The 16,841-nt window shown below is 38.7% G+C and overlaps 3 protein-coding genes across 3 annotated transcripts in view; 2 read left to right on the forward strand and 1 right to left on the reverse strand.

Annotated features, from left to right (window-relative positions):
- LOC121945994 (dolichyl-diphosphooligosaccharide--protein glycosyltransferase subunit STT3B-like) overlaps nt 1-7,968 on the forward strand; it is a 74,269-nt gene extending 66,301 nt beyond the window's left edge. The window contains exons 12-16 of the mRNA XM_042490385.1: nt 391-562; nt 2,918-3,091; nt 3,440-3,553; nt 3,644-3,853; nt 5,441-7,968. Of these exons, the coding sequence (XP_042346319.1) occupies nt 391-562; nt 2,918-3,091; nt 3,440-3,553; nt 3,644-3,853; nt 5,441-5,521 (751 nt within the window). The 3' untranslated portion in view covers nt 5,522-7,968. The remainder of the gene's footprint in view (nt 1-390; nt 563-2,917; nt 3,092-3,439; nt 3,554-3,643; nt 3,854-5,440) is intronic.
- kiaa1143 (KIAA1143 ortholog) lies at nt 7,577-12,121 on the reverse strand. Its single transcript, XM_042490386.1, has 3 exons — nt 11,924-12,121; nt 11,514-11,664; nt 7,577-11,198 (listed from the first exon to the last, which is right to left on the reverse strand). The coding sequence occupies exons 1-3, from the start codon at nt 12,035-12,037 to the stop codon at nt 10,981-10,983; spliced, it is 483 nt and encodes a 160-aa protein (XP_042346320.1). The 5' UTR covers nt 12,038-12,121; the 3' UTR covers nt 7,577-10,980.
- A 321-nt stretch (nt 12,122-12,442) lies between these two features.
- tmem42a (transmembrane protein 42a) lies at nt 12,443-14,339 on the forward strand. Its single transcript, XM_042490754.1, has 3 exons — nt 12,443-12,669; nt 13,477-13,623; nt 13,749-14,339. Exons 1-3 carry the CDS (start codon nt 12,508-12,510, stop codon nt 13,890-13,892), a joined length of 453 nt encoding a protein of 150 aa, XP_042346688.1. The 5' UTR covers nt 12,443-12,507; the 3' UTR covers nt 13,893-14,339.
- The last annotated feature ends 2,502 nt before the right edge of the window (nt 14,340-16,841 follow it).

Consider the following 16,841-nt stretch of genomic DNA (forward strand, 5'->3'; position numbering starts at 1 on the left):
GTGTTTTAATGGATTGCACATGTTCTCATTATTCGTTGTTTGTATCTTAATAAAGAGACTGAGAAATAAATGTCTATAAATCTTCATTACAACTTTGCTAAAACAACAAACCTATGGTAGCCTTAGACTTTTGCACTGTACTGTATACTGAATAGTTTCCAAACTTTCCTGCCAAAAGTAAATCACAGTGGCACTCCTCTCAGCAGACAAATAAAATACTGTAGCATAATACACCTTATGTAACAGACTGCCAACAAACAGAAACTGGGATTCAGGTGCTGTTTTCTTCATGCAGAGCTATTAAGAGTTAAATGTACAAACGCACATATTTATGACTTTTCCCTATACCTACATGTCCTAGCCTTACCCATCTCTACCTTTCTCCGCCAGCTCCCGTAACATCCTGGATGACTTCAGGGAGGCATACTATTGGCTGAGGCAGAACACAGACGAGCATGCCAGAGTGATGTCCTGGTGGGACTACGGCTATCAGATAGCAGGCATGGCTAACAGAACCACGCTGGTCGACAACAACACGTGGAACAACAGTCATATAGCACTGGTGAGAACTGCTGTAACTTTTAAAACTATTGATTGCATTTATTATCTGTTTTCTGTCTTTATTCCATTGATTTTGCACATTTGGATCACTTCACTGATGTGGGGCACTACATAGTCTGTGAAAAGAGGTACATAATATCTTCTGTTGCCTTGAGGAGTTTTTTCATGTCTGAGAAAATAAGCCTGATGATGTCTTCACAAAAAAATCCCCACCAAACCTCCATCCTCAAACGCAGAATCAAAAGAAGCTGCACATAGGCTGCTTTGTGTTAGGGAGGGAGTGACTTCTTCCCTAACATACCTTTAATAAAAATACCTCAGGCCTCATTTAAAGAGTCCCTGGCGATCCTTTAAAAGTCGTAAAAGGTGTTTAATACTTAAATCTAAGAAATAAGGCAGGCAAGTTGATGGGCATTAAAATGTGTTAAATCAGTCTTTAATACTACAAATAATAATACAAATTTACAGAATGTCTCCCGTATTAACATCAACAAAGATTCATATTTTGTATTGTAAATATTTGAAAAATAAAATTAAATTCCCCCTAATATTAAATAATTAATGTCAGTACATGTTTTTTTGTTTCCTTTAATATTGGCCACTGTAAAATTGGTCGTAAATATCTTTCTAAGTGACATTAAAAAAGTCTTTAAAAGGCTTGAATCCCATTCACCCTATGCTGCAAAATCAAAAAATAATCAGATATATACCCACACAAACCTGCAGGCAGTGTTCCCTTAATACATCACAGCCCACCTGGAAATTTGCACACATACATCAGACAAATATCTCGACCTCTACATTCTCACATTCAATTATGTCAATCTTAAAAGTCCAATATTCAGTGTCTTTTAGCTCAGTTTTTGGCCACTCACTTGAAAGGTCTGTAAACCTGGTCTGATTTCTTTGAACATGGGGGAAAGGAAATAAGCAACTTGGTAAGAAATGGTCCACAAATTGCAAGAAATGAGTACTTGTAGAATTTTTTTGGGCCTTTTTTCTTTTGTTGCTCATTGCTCCCCATGTTTTTAAAATAATTTAAGACATTTTTTTAGGTTTCATTTTCACGTTATGTGATAATTATCATAAATATGTCCATTATAACTACTTGAAACATAATTTGGCATTGATCCCTGTGAATATTAATGCCTGCTTTTGTTATAGCCTTATTTTTTCCTATGTTTTTCTTACCACTTTTGACTTCTCTTGCCTTCATTCTCCATGGTTACAGAATTTAACAGCTCCTTGGTGAGTTTTTCTCATCCAATATGTTGTAATCAGAGTGTTGATTGACTTTCTTTTTTTGCTTTGGTATATTGTACCAACAAGTGGACAGAACGCTCAATGACCGCTCTGCTGTGCACATCAGTGAAAGTGGGATCTCACAAACCCACAAATATGACAGCGCAGACTTGGTGTGCCTTCATACTGTATGTCTGGTTCTCCAGTGATTAATACAGTTCCATGAAAATAAGATTAGCTAGTTAGATGTTTATTTCAAACACACTAAATAAAATAGGAGAAGAAAATAAAGATATAAGCAAGAAAAACAACAGCAGAATGCCCCTCGGACATATCCAGTAAACATACGCAAGCATTTCATGTCCAAAAAGGAGTAGGAGGAAGTGAATAATTGTCAAATCCTACCCTTTGTTTCAGTTTAATAAAAAAAGTTAATTTTAAGTATCAATATTCCCAATTTTTTGTATTCACCATACATACCTTGATCTAATCAAACAGGAATAAAGACAAAAAATAAGAACAGATCTATCGGAAAAAACAAATACACGCACACACCTATGACAGAAAAAAGAAACTCATCAATACAGAAAACAAAGTCACACTATCAGAGCAGTAGCAGCCTGTCTGTCGTTTCATATCTTTCGGTGCCCATTTTCCTCTCTGTTCTACCAGCTCATATCCCTTCAATATGTTGTTTTTAAAAACATGTTTAAATGCGTTTAAATGTCCTTGATGTTTTCAATTCCACACTACAGCTGCTCCATGAATTAACACCTTTGACTGTCATATAACTATAATAAGTATAATATAATAATAGTCCTCACTGTTTCTTGAACATACAAACTCCTCTTAAATCATGTATACTTTCTTTAATTTACTAAACGCTCCAAGACTCTTAAGGAACCCCAGATAGAGATAACTCCATCATGATGACATCATCAGGGTTATTTTCTCAGACTTGACAAACTTCTGCTTAGTTCCTTAGCTGTTTTCACGGGCTGAGCATGACTTAACTGAATGTTTTTTGTAAAGTCAGTGGAGTGCTTCTTCAATTTTCATGTAGTTTGTTCAATGAGTTCTGTTGAATAGAAATAAATTGTCTTTATTCCAACAGGTGGGCAAAGCCATGTCGTCCAATGAGAGCGCAGCATATGAAATCATGAGGTCACTGGACGTCGACTACGTCCTGATCATCTTTGGAGGGGTGATTGGCTACTCGGGCGACGACATCAACAAGTTCCTGTGGATGGTGCGCATCGCAGAGGGGGAGCACCCCAGAGACATCAGGGTGAGAGAATCGTTACACACACACACACACACGCACACGCACACGCACACGCTCTGTATCTCCATCACTTTAGTGAGTTAACTTGTCTCAGTAGAAAGATAAAAGAAGGTGAGTGTACTAACGCTGTTAAATATTGATAGCAGAGATGGTCGATGCCTCCAAAGTGGAAATCATGTGAATGTTTGATGTGCTCTCTGAGGGAGGGAAGTGCTGAGGGAAATCAAGGATCTGTAACCAAGCGTGCCAAGTTGTTTGGCTACAAAATCAAATGAGATCTTGGATCAAAGTGTGTGCGAGTTTTCTTATTTCCCTCTCCATCTGTCTCCCCATCTTTGCCTCTCAACACAGGAAAGTGACTACTTCACCCCACAGGGAGAGTTCAGAGTGGACAAAGCCGGCTCCCCAACCCTCCTCAACTGCCTTATGTACAAAATGTCTTACTACCGCTTTGGAGAAATGCAGGTATGTTATTGAACTGAGCTTAATAGTGTTTTAAAATAGACAAATAGGATTTAGATATAAACAACTTCTCCTTCGTGCATTTCTGTTCAGCTGGACTTCCGGACGCCACCAGGTTTCGACCGAACACGCAACGCTGAGATCGGCAACAAGGACATAAAGCTGAAGCACCTGGAGGAGGCGTTCACGTCAGAGCACTGGTTGGTCAGGATTTATAAGGTGAAAAAGCTGGAGAACAGAGACCGGGTAGAGCACAAACTGCGAGGCACTGACACCACCAAGCAGAAGTACACCTCCAAAAAGGTAAGCTGGGGTGCTCTTCATCTACTGTACGTTTTTATGGTATCCAACGAGATCACGCTGCTTGTAAGTAGTGATGAGAGCGACTCAGACGTTTATCAAAACAACCAGTTTCAAACAAAATTGAAAGCTTAAAGCCAACCCCATGACACTGTTGACAAGTTGGCATTTCTCTGCAAGCCAGCACTGTGACGATCAAAGCCTAACATGGTGCTTCCTTTAGCCACAGCACGAACTTTTACGTATGACAACACAATTGGATTTCATTTGGAGTATACACACAAGTTAACTGGGTGTTTTTGCACTGTCGGGCGTCGGATGTAACCTAATACATTATTCAGATATGATTGGATAACGATCTCTAATCAAATGCAGACGTGTTTACAGTTTTTACAGTTATATTGCCTGAGCTCCTCCCAGACTGGTGTTGTACAGCTGATATTTAACCTTAACGATCTGTTATTGAAGCCTGCCGCCTTGTGTTACTTGATAATAGACAAGAAACTAACAACCTGAAATTAGGATCTGTCTAAGGCTGGGAAATGTATTTTGACCAAATACCTCTATATCGATATTACCACGATATTGTGGCGTTGACTTTTTGTGTTGTCACCAAGTATTTACACGCTGGGATTTTTGATAATTAATATAATGACTTTAGTGGTTAAAGTCAAATATTAGAACAGCGAGAACAGTCTTGCAGCTGTTAAAACCAGGAAAAGACAACTTTTACGATATTATGAACCCCAAAATCACCAAACACACCAAAAGATTCATGCAGTAGGACCCACTGCAGATCAGACTTGTATTTTTAAACTTTTAATGTTATTTTCACCATTAATTTTTACCCATTAACAGACTTTTAGACTCTCCTTAGAAAAACATAATCTTTTTAAGGTGTTTTTTATATAGAAAGCATGTTGGCTGTTTCAAATACCCCCAGCAGTGTAAAACAAAACAAGATTGTGTTTTTTTCATTATTTTGATGGTCATAACGAAAATCTTTTATGCAGCAATATACAGCAGACAGTGAGGTAGAAATTCATCAGTGTATAGACTCACCCTATAGGCAAAATAGCACAGAATAAAACCACTTTTAGCTTTAAGTTATTATATTTATATATGTCCTTACTCTTCATTCATTCTCAGTGTAATTTGCTACAAGTCATAAGATACAAACACCACTCCAAAAACCCGTTGTCACCATACTGGGATGGAATATTAAAATCAGCTACATTTATACAGGCATTTTCTTCAGGTATTAACCCTTTTTTGATGGCCTAGTGTGTGCAAGATTTCTCCTGTTTTTTGGTTGGGTTTTTGTTTTAAATATAATGATTGTTTGTTTTTTTTAAATATATGTAAAAACTGAAGGGCTCTGATACTGCCTTTTGGAAAAAGTGCAGGCATGTCCCGTGTCTTCCCCATAACTGATGTCCTTGAGATGTCAGTAGAAATCAACAGAAAATCAGTGTGACATAAACATATACAGACTTATCGCCTTCTGAAACCGACATGGTAACTGAAGAATGTCAAAGCTAGACATGATTTGTACTCAGCTGTGTCTTTGGTCCTGTTTCTCCTCTGCAGACAGCCAAGAGGAAGCGCGGATACATCAAGAACAAGCTTAGCCTCAAGAAGGGCAAGAAACTGACCAAGAAATCTTTATAGGAAGTTCACCACCAACAGAACACCACTGTGGACGGGAGACAAGAAAAATCTTAAACACAAAACTTTCAACAAAAACAAGCAGCAACAGTAAATCCACCAATTGAGACGAGTAAGGAACAGCAGAGGTTCTCCAGACCCCGTCATCCCGCGCGTCCTCACCTGGAGGTCCAGGCTGGAAATGTTACCATCACCTAACAGAATGTGTCGAACCCCAGCTGACCTTTGACCCCGATAACGGGGGTCAAAGAGGCCGAGAAAGGGAGATGTTGGCTTGTCCGAGATCCTCCCCACACTGGTTTTAACCTGAGGAACTGTGACCTTTGACCCGCTTTTCTTTTTGTACTTGAATGTGATGGGAGACAGAGAGAGCGAGAGAGATTAGCTGTCCTGAGTGAGGGACTCAGTCTGGAAGCATCGCATCATTCAGATAGAAATACCAACTGTGTAGAGGAGCCTTCAGAAAACAGACCACTGCTCTGCCGTGTCCTCAAGTCAGCGCCCAAACCCGACACCCGCTCAAATTCAGGCAAAGAGCGATTTTAGGATGACACAACTCCTTTATGGGGTTTGTTAAATCCTTCATAGATATTCAATTCAATGGGAAAGAAGAGAAATCTGAATATTTTTTTGAGTTTTATGCAGCAGCTTTTGTGCTCAGATGCTTTTGGAAATCCACTGGAACATACTTGTCTTTTAATTGTTCCATTTGCTTTAATTCTCCCGATAACACACAGGAGCACGCATGTACACACACGCGCCAACTAGGAAAAGCCATTGCTCTTCATACAACCTCAGTGGACTGCAACCAACTATTATTTTCACCAGCCAGATATTTAAGTTTATTAAATGTTGAAAAAGATTGAAAAATCGCAATTTTACAGAGCCCAAAGTGACGCACAAGATTTTCTTTTTGTCCAACCAGCAGTCCAAAGATTCTTCATTTACTATTATAAATGACAAAGAAAAGTAGCAAATGTTTCACATATTTGCTTGAAAAATAACTGAAACTATTAATCCATTATTAAAATAGTTAAAATAATTTTCTTTTGATTGACTAATAGGTTAATTGATCAATTGTTGCAGCTCTACAACCTCATAGTGCTGCATGCACAGTACAGGCTACTCAAAGGATACTTTCCTATTATCACAACCTTTTTCATAGTTTCTATCAGTAAAAATTACATTTTACTCACCAGGTTAATTGCTGAGACTTCAGAACTCAGCTGCATCAGTAAAAAAGAAGTCAGACTGACCAAGAAACATCAGAAGTCTCACAGTCAGACTCATTTTAAAGAAGTCTTCAGAGAAAACCAATGAAACAGTTAAATTATTACCCCAGTTGCTAACATCAGTCCCAGTTTACCTTCTTGCTTCCTGGTTCATCTTTAATCTACTGTACTTGCGTCGTGTGCTCACGTTTCCTCTGCACTCAAAGTGATGAAGAGGTACTCCAGTAATTTCATCCTGCACTTCCATGTAGTGTGTGTAACAAAATACACATTAAAAAAAGGAATTGTCCAAATCTGAGCAGCACATGGTGAGATATTTTGATTTTTTAATTTAGTTAAGCTCCGGAAACACTGGATCCTACATTTCCTATAATGCTGCATAAACCAGATCATGTCTTTCTCCTGATCCTCCACCCCTCCTGAATACTCACGTCTTCAAAGCTGCAGTGTGGAGGGTTTAGTGGCATTTAGCGGTGAGGTTGCAGAACTGAAATGGCCCTATGTGGAGCCAGTGTTAGGTTTGTCCCTTCTGGGCTGCTGTAGAAACAACATGGCAGACTCTGGAAAAGGACCCACTCTGTATGTAGGTATAAATAGCTCATTTTAAGTAACGAAAACACAATAATTATTATTTCCAGGTGATTATACACTAATGAAAACTAAAATACTATATACCATTTCTGCCAATAGGTGCCCCTAAATTCCACACACTGGACCTTTAAAAAAAAACAAAACCTTTAAAAAGCCCTTATTTTCATTCTGTCACACAACCAGTGGCATAAAGAGGCTTTCCTTCAGCACATGTGATCTGTTATGATCTGACACATTTTCATTCCTTCTGCGAAACAAACGTTCCCTATAATTTACTCCTCTTTTTTCTTGTTTCTTGAAGATTTTCCAAGAAGCAAAAGCCATCCTACTTGAGTCGTGAGGTTTTTAAATCAGGAAAACGCCAACTTGAGCAAAGCCAGGTGGAGAGGACAGCATTGGCCTTAGAGAAATAAAAGCTGGTTTTCCCAGAGCTCAGTGAGTCAGTGAGTGTATTTATTCCGTGGACGGAGGCTGCGATGACGAAAGCAAAGGGCAGTGTCCTATCACGAATGCAATGATTTAGTTTGGTTTTTGATTTTTAAGTCAAGGTTTCTTCCATCAATTGTAATGATCTGGATGCAGGTGTGAGAATGAAACATGCCTTTTTGAATAAAGAGGTTGAAATAATGTTTACTTTTTGTCTTTTAAAACTCAACAGCAATGTCTCTTTCCAGAAATCATAATCCACACACCGTGTTGTGAGCGGTTTCATGTAGGAACTATTTTCTTTCTACTTGGGGCTGGTAACAATTTCTCAACAATCGATTAATCGAACAAGTGAAATTTAAGTGACTTATGGATAGGCTATGAAATGCTGTCACAGTATCTGTAATATGTTGCTTTAGCTTTGACTGAGGAAAAATGCATTTTGTATTGTTTGAAATAAGCAAAGTTTTTCTGTTTTTTTTTCACATAACGAGTAATCAGTCGTAAATAGTGTATATCAACTGCTAACTTACCTAGCACCACTGCCTCTCTCTCTCACACACACACACACACACACACTGAAAACACCAAAGTGTACATTACTGGATGTTGTACAGATTTGATTTAATGTTTTATACTTCAAATGTTACAGCTAAGACCATTCTCTAAAAAGACACACAAAAACAAATCCACATTTAAAAAAAAAATCATATCATTGCATTGACAAGAATGCATGGTTTCTACATAAACTGTTACAGCTCCTTTGTCGAAGCTAGAAAATGTCCATACATTCAATATCATGTTGAATGTATTAAAAACAATGAGCACACCACTTGAAAACACACGTACAGTTCTGATAACGCCACAGAGAGATACAATTAAACAGGAGTCGAGGGTCCAAAGCAGCAGACTGATCATAATGTGTTTGAGAAGCAGATGTTTGACCTGCTGATGACAACAATGTTAACGTGTTGTGTGTTATCAGGAAGTGGAGAGCAATATCGAGTCACAAGGAGCTGCTGTGACTAGGAGGTAAATGGCTTGTAACTGTGGTCTTAAAAGGTCCTTTTTGGATGGAAAAGATTGCTTTATTGTTTCCTAAAGTGGAAGGCACCAAGAGCACAGGAAAGTTTGTCACTGTTTGGATTTAATCAGAAAAATGTTTTTTTTTTTTTTTTTGACAAACATTAAAAATTGTGTTCATTTTTTTCCTCTTAATTTCCTTTTTTAAAAAAAGGACGTTGCAAATAACTGCTGAATTAATTGCAATCAACCAGGTAACTGACAACTGGCTCATGTAAAATTAGGCAAAAATAATAATTTAACAACCAGCAATCAATCTCTCACTTTTTAATCTAGAGTTGCTTTTTTCCAGTAATCAGATTAAATTGCATAGTTTGCATGTAACTGAGTGCTAGAGTGTTTTGAGGAGCACCACGGCCAAAGCACAGCTCCAGCCTCGCTCTCGTTGTTTGTGACTGCAGAAAACGCTGCAAAGTGTGCACTCTGACTTCTTGGAGGGTAACTTTGATATTTTTCAGCATGGAACCTGTGTTTCACATGTTTTGGTGAGAAATGAAGACAAGAATCTTTTTGATTGGTCCAGTATTTAGCAAGATTGCTGCAGCTGGTAGCAGCTAAACAGGCTGCAATGTAACCACTCAGGGCAGTTATCCATTTTCAACTTGCGTCCACTTAAAGTGTTTGTTTCTGCCACTGACAGGCTCAGGTTATTATAGAAGTTTGTAAAATTATGGAAAGAACTCCACAGAGACAGACCTTTTTGTTAAAAAGTACGATCCTTTTGTTTAACCAGAAAAAGCCCCGAAATCAATATCATTCATCCCCCCAGACTCCAAAAATAACTGTAATTTTTGCGTGTATACAGATAGAATATTTTTATATTAAAGGTTTATTTTAACCAAACCAGAGTGGATGATTGTTGAATGAGTTGTGTTTTATGATCTTACTCTTTGACAAAAAGGTCTATCTCTGTAGGGAACCTTTCCATAATGTTGTCATATATTTAGAAAACAATCATGTCAGTGGCAAAAAAAAAGCACTTTTAGTGGATGTAAACTGGCAGTTACTGTTACACTGTAGTCTGTTTTGTGGCTGCTGGCTGCAGCCCTGTCGCTTAATACTGGTCTAATTTCAACAACTGTCTATATAAACGACGGTAAACAGGTTTGAAAAATACCGCAGCTACCCTTTAACTCTGTCACTAACTACTGCTGATGTTCTCTTACCAGATGTTTGATGAATAAGGGTTTGCTACTTATGAATTCACACTATTTTTTAGCCCATTAACTACAAATTGCCTAAATTTCTGTTGACCAAAAGGTATTTCATGGCTGTCCTTTCATTTCAGTATTGGTATCAGCTTTTATGGTACACCTCAATAATTCAGAAAATGTCTCACTGGGCTTTGAAACTTTTTTTGAGGTAGGTAAACAACTCATGTGAACACTGCTTTAACTTTTGGCAAAGATCATCTCGAAGCTGTGAAAAACTCCCTGTTGATGCATTCATAAGAAGCACTCGTCTCACACTGCAGTGTCTGACATTTGAGAGTCACTGACATTTCGAATAAAGGCAACATCCCTGCGTGCTCCGTGTTTGTCTTTAGGATTAGTTTTTTGGACTACAGACGGCTCAGTAATACAGTTTTGTCCCTAAGGATAAAAATTGGATTTTTGACCTTTGCCGTTTTTACCACAACAGTACGCAGCTGGTATCAGACATGTTTGAATGTCATGACTCATTTAATGCCAAATATACAACTAATGTTAATAAATACAAAATGCATATTTGTCTGATTCTACTGATCTAGAAACAAGATGCAATTGTGATCGTGCTTGGTATGATCACAATTTGAGGATGTCAGAGTGTCTTTTAATGCGCCACGTGGAGATGGAAATGTGTCCCTGTACAGTGATAATGAACTTTGAAAGAAAGACAACGCAGGTAATGAAAATTCTTATGGATTTGTTATTCAAGTGAACTGAAAATCTGAAAATTCAGTTCGATGCTGCACTTAGATGAATGGAACAGTTGTTAGTAACATCAAGTTTAGGCTATTTGTAGTCAGTGGGCTTTGACATGCAAAATGACTGGGACTGTCCTTTCCAAAACTATTCAAATATTCAAATGTCACTTTGATTCCTCCCTGTTGCAGGGGTTAATGACAGTCTTACGTTTCAGCAGTAACATCTAGTCCTCATCTTCCTCCTCCTCATCCCCTCCAAATGACAGCAGGCTATTATTTTTTACTTTCTTTCCAGACTTCACCTCTTTCTTCTCCTCCTCCTCCACTTCGTCACTCTTCTTCTTCTTGCTTGACGTGGCAGTGATGCCCTTGAATTTGTCTGACGAGGAGCGCTTGGCTGGTTTCTTGAACAGGATTTTGCCATCAGGAGGAGCTTCATCATCTGAAGACCAGATAAACATGTGAGTCATTAAAACACACTTTTTGCGAAGTTTGTATAACGGCAGTGGTTTTCATTTTAGATTCTTGCTGTTGCCTTTACAAAATACAACATAATTTTACATTTCAGTAAAAATGATCGAGTTTATCAGCTGTGGAGCTGCAATGATAAGTTGTTTAAATACATCTGTTAAAAGAAAATTATTTGTTCCCGTCAGTTTTCAAGCAAACTAGATAGATAGATCAATAGATAGATAGAGGGTCAGTTCCAGTTGTTTTTTTGTCATATTTTCAAAAGAAAAACACATTCTCAGGTCACCTTTCTCTGCGCCTCCTCCAGTCCGAATTTCGCCCTTGATCTTCTTCACGTCCTCTGCGCTCAGATCTCCTGCTTTCAGAACCACAACCTGAGGTAACTCATCCTCCCGATCACTGCCGCTGTCATCATCCAGGGTGGGCATCTCCAGGCGCTGAGAGGGCAACATGAACCGCACAGAGAGCGTTTATTTACCAGATAACCAGAACTAACGTGGGTAAAATGAATGAGTCCGACGTGGAGGTCGTGTCCTGTTGCACTGATACTAAAATATTTCATGACTAAAACTTAAATTCACAAAAAAGACACCACAAAATTGGTAGCAGAGATTGCTAAAGCTAAGATGTAAATGAAATTAGCTAACGGGCTCTGTGCTGCTAGCTTAAATGGAACTAGCCACCACATAATGTTACCTTAGTATCAACAGTGGGCCCTTCTTTATAACCAACATCGTTTTTAAACTTCTTCAGAAAGGACGGCTCCGCTGGCTTCACCCACGACACGCTGTTCGCCTTATTTTTGTTCATTGCAAAGGAGTAGATAACGTTAAATCAGGCCTAAAACGGATTTTCGCTAAGCGACAGTATTTCACCAAAACATAACACACGTCATTAAGATGTGCCGCTTCGAGTCACGTGACTTCAAGAGCTACTGTGATTGGTGGATAGCAGAACATGAAGTTAGTAAGAAAACGGCACCGGAAAATTGTTTTGTCTTCAAAATAAAATCGTGCAGTTGGTTGGAGGTAACTAGTTTATATTGGAGACGCTATAAAAATACTCATATGTAGTTATTAAGATCATTAATAACGGTAAAGTTAATTTTATCAAAATAATAAGTAGATTTGGTGTGACAATTAGGCTAATGGGCTCTGTAGCATTTTCAGGCGCTTTTGTTTTGAAAATATCTACTAATTTCAGCTCAAACTTGACACAGCTGTCAACAGGGATTACCGGAAAGGACTGAGCGGCGGTAATGTGTGTAATAGTCCTCAAACATGATTTCTGGGTCTGTTTACGCGATATTCGCGGGTTTTCTGGGTGCAGCTGCCTCCCTGTCCGCCAAGCTGTCCCTCGGTGCAGACTACCTGAGAGACATATGTGTTTCCGGACTCAGTGGCTGGACTGAGACACACGGAGGGACTGCAGCCTGTGACTGGGTGAGACTGTCCTTACACAACACCTGTCTCTCTGTGTCTTTGTCTTAACATTGTTCTTTCCTTCAGCGCCTGTCAAAGAAAAGGAATATCATTTGACGTTTTATATCGATGCGGTTAAAGGTCTGGTATGTAGGATTTAGTGGCATCTAGCGGTGACTCACAGCATTGCAACAAAAGTTAAGTCCATTATTACTACAGTCTGTGGTTGCAATTTGCAACCTCACTGCTAGATGCCACTAAATCCCACACTCTAGATAGATAGATAGATAGATAGAAGATACCACAGCAGGCTATTAGTTGGACCTGTGCTTCTCCCAGTATTCATGTGTGCTACAATAGGGGTCTTATGAAAGACACTGCATGTACACATAACCCTCAGAGTCCACTTTAATATCACACACTTGTATCACCTTGCAAACAAAATGTGCTTTTCATAATCAAGCTTTAAAAAATATTCTACATTAATATGATTTACTACTTTCATTGAGTTAAATTCTTAACCAACATCAGATATATTGAAAATATTAAAAATTGAAATTTCCAAGTCAAAAGCCCAGGATGACACCCAGAAATAATACTGTGCATGGTTTTATGCTTTTGTGCCTGCGTGATTGAAAAGTACAGTTTCAATAGTGCATTTTTTGCACTTAACAGTATGAATGTAACAATTTATTTTCCACAGTGTATTTTAGACTTATTGTAGGAGCTGAGCTAGAAATTCCAAGATTAAACAAAAATACACAATCATGCCAAAATGTGTGCCTTATGCATGAACACAGCCAAAATTATGTTTTTGTGTTTTTGCAGCTCCATATCCCGCTGCGGCTGCTGTGTGGAGGCCTGCTGTTCACCTGCAACGCCGTCATGTGGACCTTCTTCTCCAAGGCTCTCAGACACTGCTCCTCCTCAGCCAGGGCCACAGTCACCACCACTGCATTCAACTTCATCTCCTCAGTACGCTCACAGCACTGTGTTTTTTACTTTGAACAGTACTGAGCCTGTGATAAGAAATGCACCTGGTTAAAGTTAGTGTTAAAGCATTCAGACTCATGTTGCATCTCTCCTGTTTGTGTCTTCAGGCCGTCATGGGGAGGCTGATTTTTGGAGAGAGTCATGCAGCTCTGTGGTGGGTGGGAATCTCTCTGACTCTGTGTGGACTGCTGCTGCTTCATGGATCCACACCTCAGACACTCCTGCAGGAGGAGGACAAAAAGGACAAGTAATGTAGCTGTGACTGGTAGCACGCTAGGGCTCCTGCTCTGCAGTCACAGCGACAGAAAAGTGGAAATGTTGAAGTAAGTGCAATTTAAACAGCAGAATATGTTGCACAGAGCTTATTCAAGACCATTAAGTTATCAGCTCAGAGTAAAGTGTGCTCTGATTGTCTGTTTTTTCTTTATTATTTTTTTTATTTGTAACTTTAAATTTAAACTTACATTTTGGCCTTCTTCTTCTTGTGCTGCCCTTCCAGGCTTTTTACTGCAGCTTCTTTCAGGCCACATGCACACAAATATGTTAAGTTTTAAAACACCGTTTTAAAGATAAAACAAAAACATGAGGAGAAGACAACAAGCACCCGAGGCACACATGACTCAAAAACTTGCACAAAAAAAGTAAAAACGTTACAAGAAAACTAACTGAAAATTAGCAAAAAAACAGTGCTGAAAAGTGAAATTATACACACACACACACACACACATATATATATATATATAAAAGTGTATTTAAACTGTGTCATATCTCTTAAAAAAACTTGTTTTATAAATATAGTTTTCTGTACATTTTTCCCTTTTTGGTATAATTTTCTAATAAAACAAATTTGTAGGTAATTTTCTTGTCACTCTTTACTAATTTTTTGCAGTTTCTTGACTTTTTTTCCTCATGTTTTGAAAGAAATCAAAACAATCTGCTCAGGTTTCAAAGGGTTAAGGGTGTGGTTACTGTTACAGTCTGAGGTCCACAGAGATCCAAAACCAGGGTCCCAGGTCTCCTTGTTAATCAGGGGCTATTGGTGCAGCTGTGATGTTCTCCTCAGCTGCTGATAATCAGCTGACTGGGAGGTTTTATAGGGAGGTCCGCTCCTCCTGCTCAGTGGGTTGTGTGTCTTCAGAGAGTCAACACCTTCAGTTGGCTTTCTGTGTTTTTGTTTCAACTCTGAGTTGAGTGTGTGTTGGAAGTGTGATTTTTCTTTTAGCTGTTTATTTTGTTTCCCCCTTTATTCAGGGACTGTACTTTTGTTTTGGGACCAATTCTTCTATCAGTCTGTTATTTTGTATTTTGACAGAATCAGTGGGTGACTGTGTGGAGTTTTACTCCCACGCCGCCTTTTAGAAACCAAAGATTTTACCCTCACCCTCTTGTACATATGCAGTGTTCTCAAACCGCAACCCATGTCCTTCAGGTTTTGTTTTCTGGGAAAATGTAACAGTCACACACACAGTCTATGGTCACGCATGAGTGGATGCTGTAGTGACCACTGGGCCTCATGCAGCAACATTCTCTTAAATTTCTCTTATATTTTCTCTTACATTAAAATAGAAAATATAAGAAGCCAACTCCAGATGCAGCAAATATTCTTAACCACCCAAATTTGCTCTGACCAGGTGTGCTCAATGATGAATCCCACTAATCAGAAGTCACCTGTTAGCACAGGTGACGCCCTCATACACTATAAGGGCCGGTTTTGAGCCGTGTGCAAAGACACATGGCCAAGACATGACACCAAAAACCAGAACTTCTGCAGTAGTAAAACTGATGTAGGCCTGCTGTTACATTAACTTTAAGTACGTGTGATTTCAAGGAAATATAATGAGCTATTAAAAGTAAAAGTACACACGCAAAAAGGTTTAAATACATACAGTATATACGAGAAAGTGGAATTATGAAATGTTTATTTGCATGAAAAAATGACTTACACAATGAAAAAAATAGTTGCCAATTCATTTTCTTTTTATTTTAGACATTTATATTTAATAAAATGTTAATATTTAGTTACTACAAATGGTGTGGTTTGTGTGCATGTTGTGTAGGCTTCAAATGGAATGTGGCTGCAGCTGAATATGTCTCAATCTTTCTCAGTTTTGCTCTGGCTTGTTGACAAAAAGGACATTTATTTGCTGTGCACCTGTTTGGGAAAGTCACCACAGAAAAACAACACCTCATCTCCACTAGACTGTGAAATACAGAGAGCTTTCTCTGGAGGCTGTGCGCTGAATCAGCACTGTGTGAACTCGTTTGGCAAAGATTTCAACGGAACGTTCTTCTACATGTAAAAGTCCTGCAGCTTTAACGACAGCCAAACTGTGGTTGCTGGACCTTTTTTGCACTGATGAATCTCATACTGAAACCATTCCTGCTGTTCTGTCACTCTGTGGACCAAAACAGTCGAGTTTTCAGTTTGATTGTAAATAACTTTGTACGACATGTAAAACTGTGCAGATGAGTTTGTACAAAAATCAACTGTCAGTCGAAAATTAAATGCTGTTACTTTATTGTGAACAGCAAGAACTTTACAAACAACAGTTTGTAATGTACAGATTTATGAAATATATTTTAAATTTAAGAAAAAAATGAAACACACGTAATGATTAAACAGTTTGTTAAAATAATGTAAACATGACAAAACATGAGTGGTCCCATGATAACCAGCACCCGTTGAACAGTTAAAGCCCTTATCCAGCAGTTTACTCAATAATCTCCTCCACGTGAAGTTTATTCTATATGTGCAACAGAGAGGGTGAAAACGAGACGAAAATGGCAACTTAAGACACAAACTGGACACTGAAAGGTTTGCTCGTCAGGACAGAAAAGGCACAGAGTGAATTAAAATCCTCACAAAAGGCATCAGAGACGACAAAGTGGTTAAAAGCAAACTGCTCGTGCTTCATGGTGCTGCTGTTAGTGGTGTTCTGCTGAGTCAGCTCCACGAGACGCCTTAAAATCCATCATCTCCTCACCAGAAGTCAAAAACACTTTGGTTGCACGACTGGAGCTCTGAGTCCTTCAGCTCATGTGGTTGGATTTATAACTAAGGGTCGACAGATTATTGACTATTGGGCCGATATTTTGGCATTTTGATTGTCTGTATCTGCATTTTCATGATTGCTGATAAAATTAATCAATTAGAAAGTGCAAAAAAAGCATTGGAGGAACTTCTACTTCATCAGGAGCTA

This window comes from Plectropomus leopardus, chromosome 7 (genome assembly GCF_008729295.1).
Source record: "Plectropomus leopardus isolate mb chromosome 7, YSFRI_Pleo_2.0, whole genome shotgun sequence".
In the NCBI taxonomy this organism is placed as follows: domain Eukaryota; kingdom Metazoa; phylum Chordata; class Actinopteri; order Perciformes; family Serranidae; genus Plectropomus; species Plectropomus leopardus.

Excerpts from the sequence above, each read along its gene's own strand:
- tmem42a (XM_042490754.1), top strand. The coding sequence starts at position 12,508 with ATGATTTCTGGGTCTGTTTACGCGATATTCGCGGGTTTTCTGGGTGCA. Across the intron at positions 12,670-13,476 it reads GGACTGCAGCCTGTGACTGG|CTCCATATCCCGCTGCGGCT; the intron begins GTGAGACTGTCC and ends GTGTTTTTGCAG. Across the intron at positions 13,624-13,748 it reads CATTCAACTTCATCTCCTCA|GCCGTCATGGGGAGGCTGAT; the intron begins GTACGCTCACAG and ends TTGTGTCTTCAG.
- kiaa1143 (XM_042490386.1), bottom strand. The coding sequence starts at position 12,037 with ATGAACAAAAATAAGGCGAACAGCGTGTCGTGGGTGAAGCCAGCGGAG. Across the intron at positions 11,665-11,923 it reads GGCCCACTGTTGATACTAAG|CGCCTGGAGATGCCCACCCT; the intron begins GTAACATTATGT and ends TTGCCCTCTCAG. Across the intron at positions 11,199-11,513 it reads TGGAGGAGGCGCAGAGAAAG|ATGATGAAGCTCCTCCTGAT; the intron begins GTGACCTGAGAA and ends TCTGGTCTTCAG.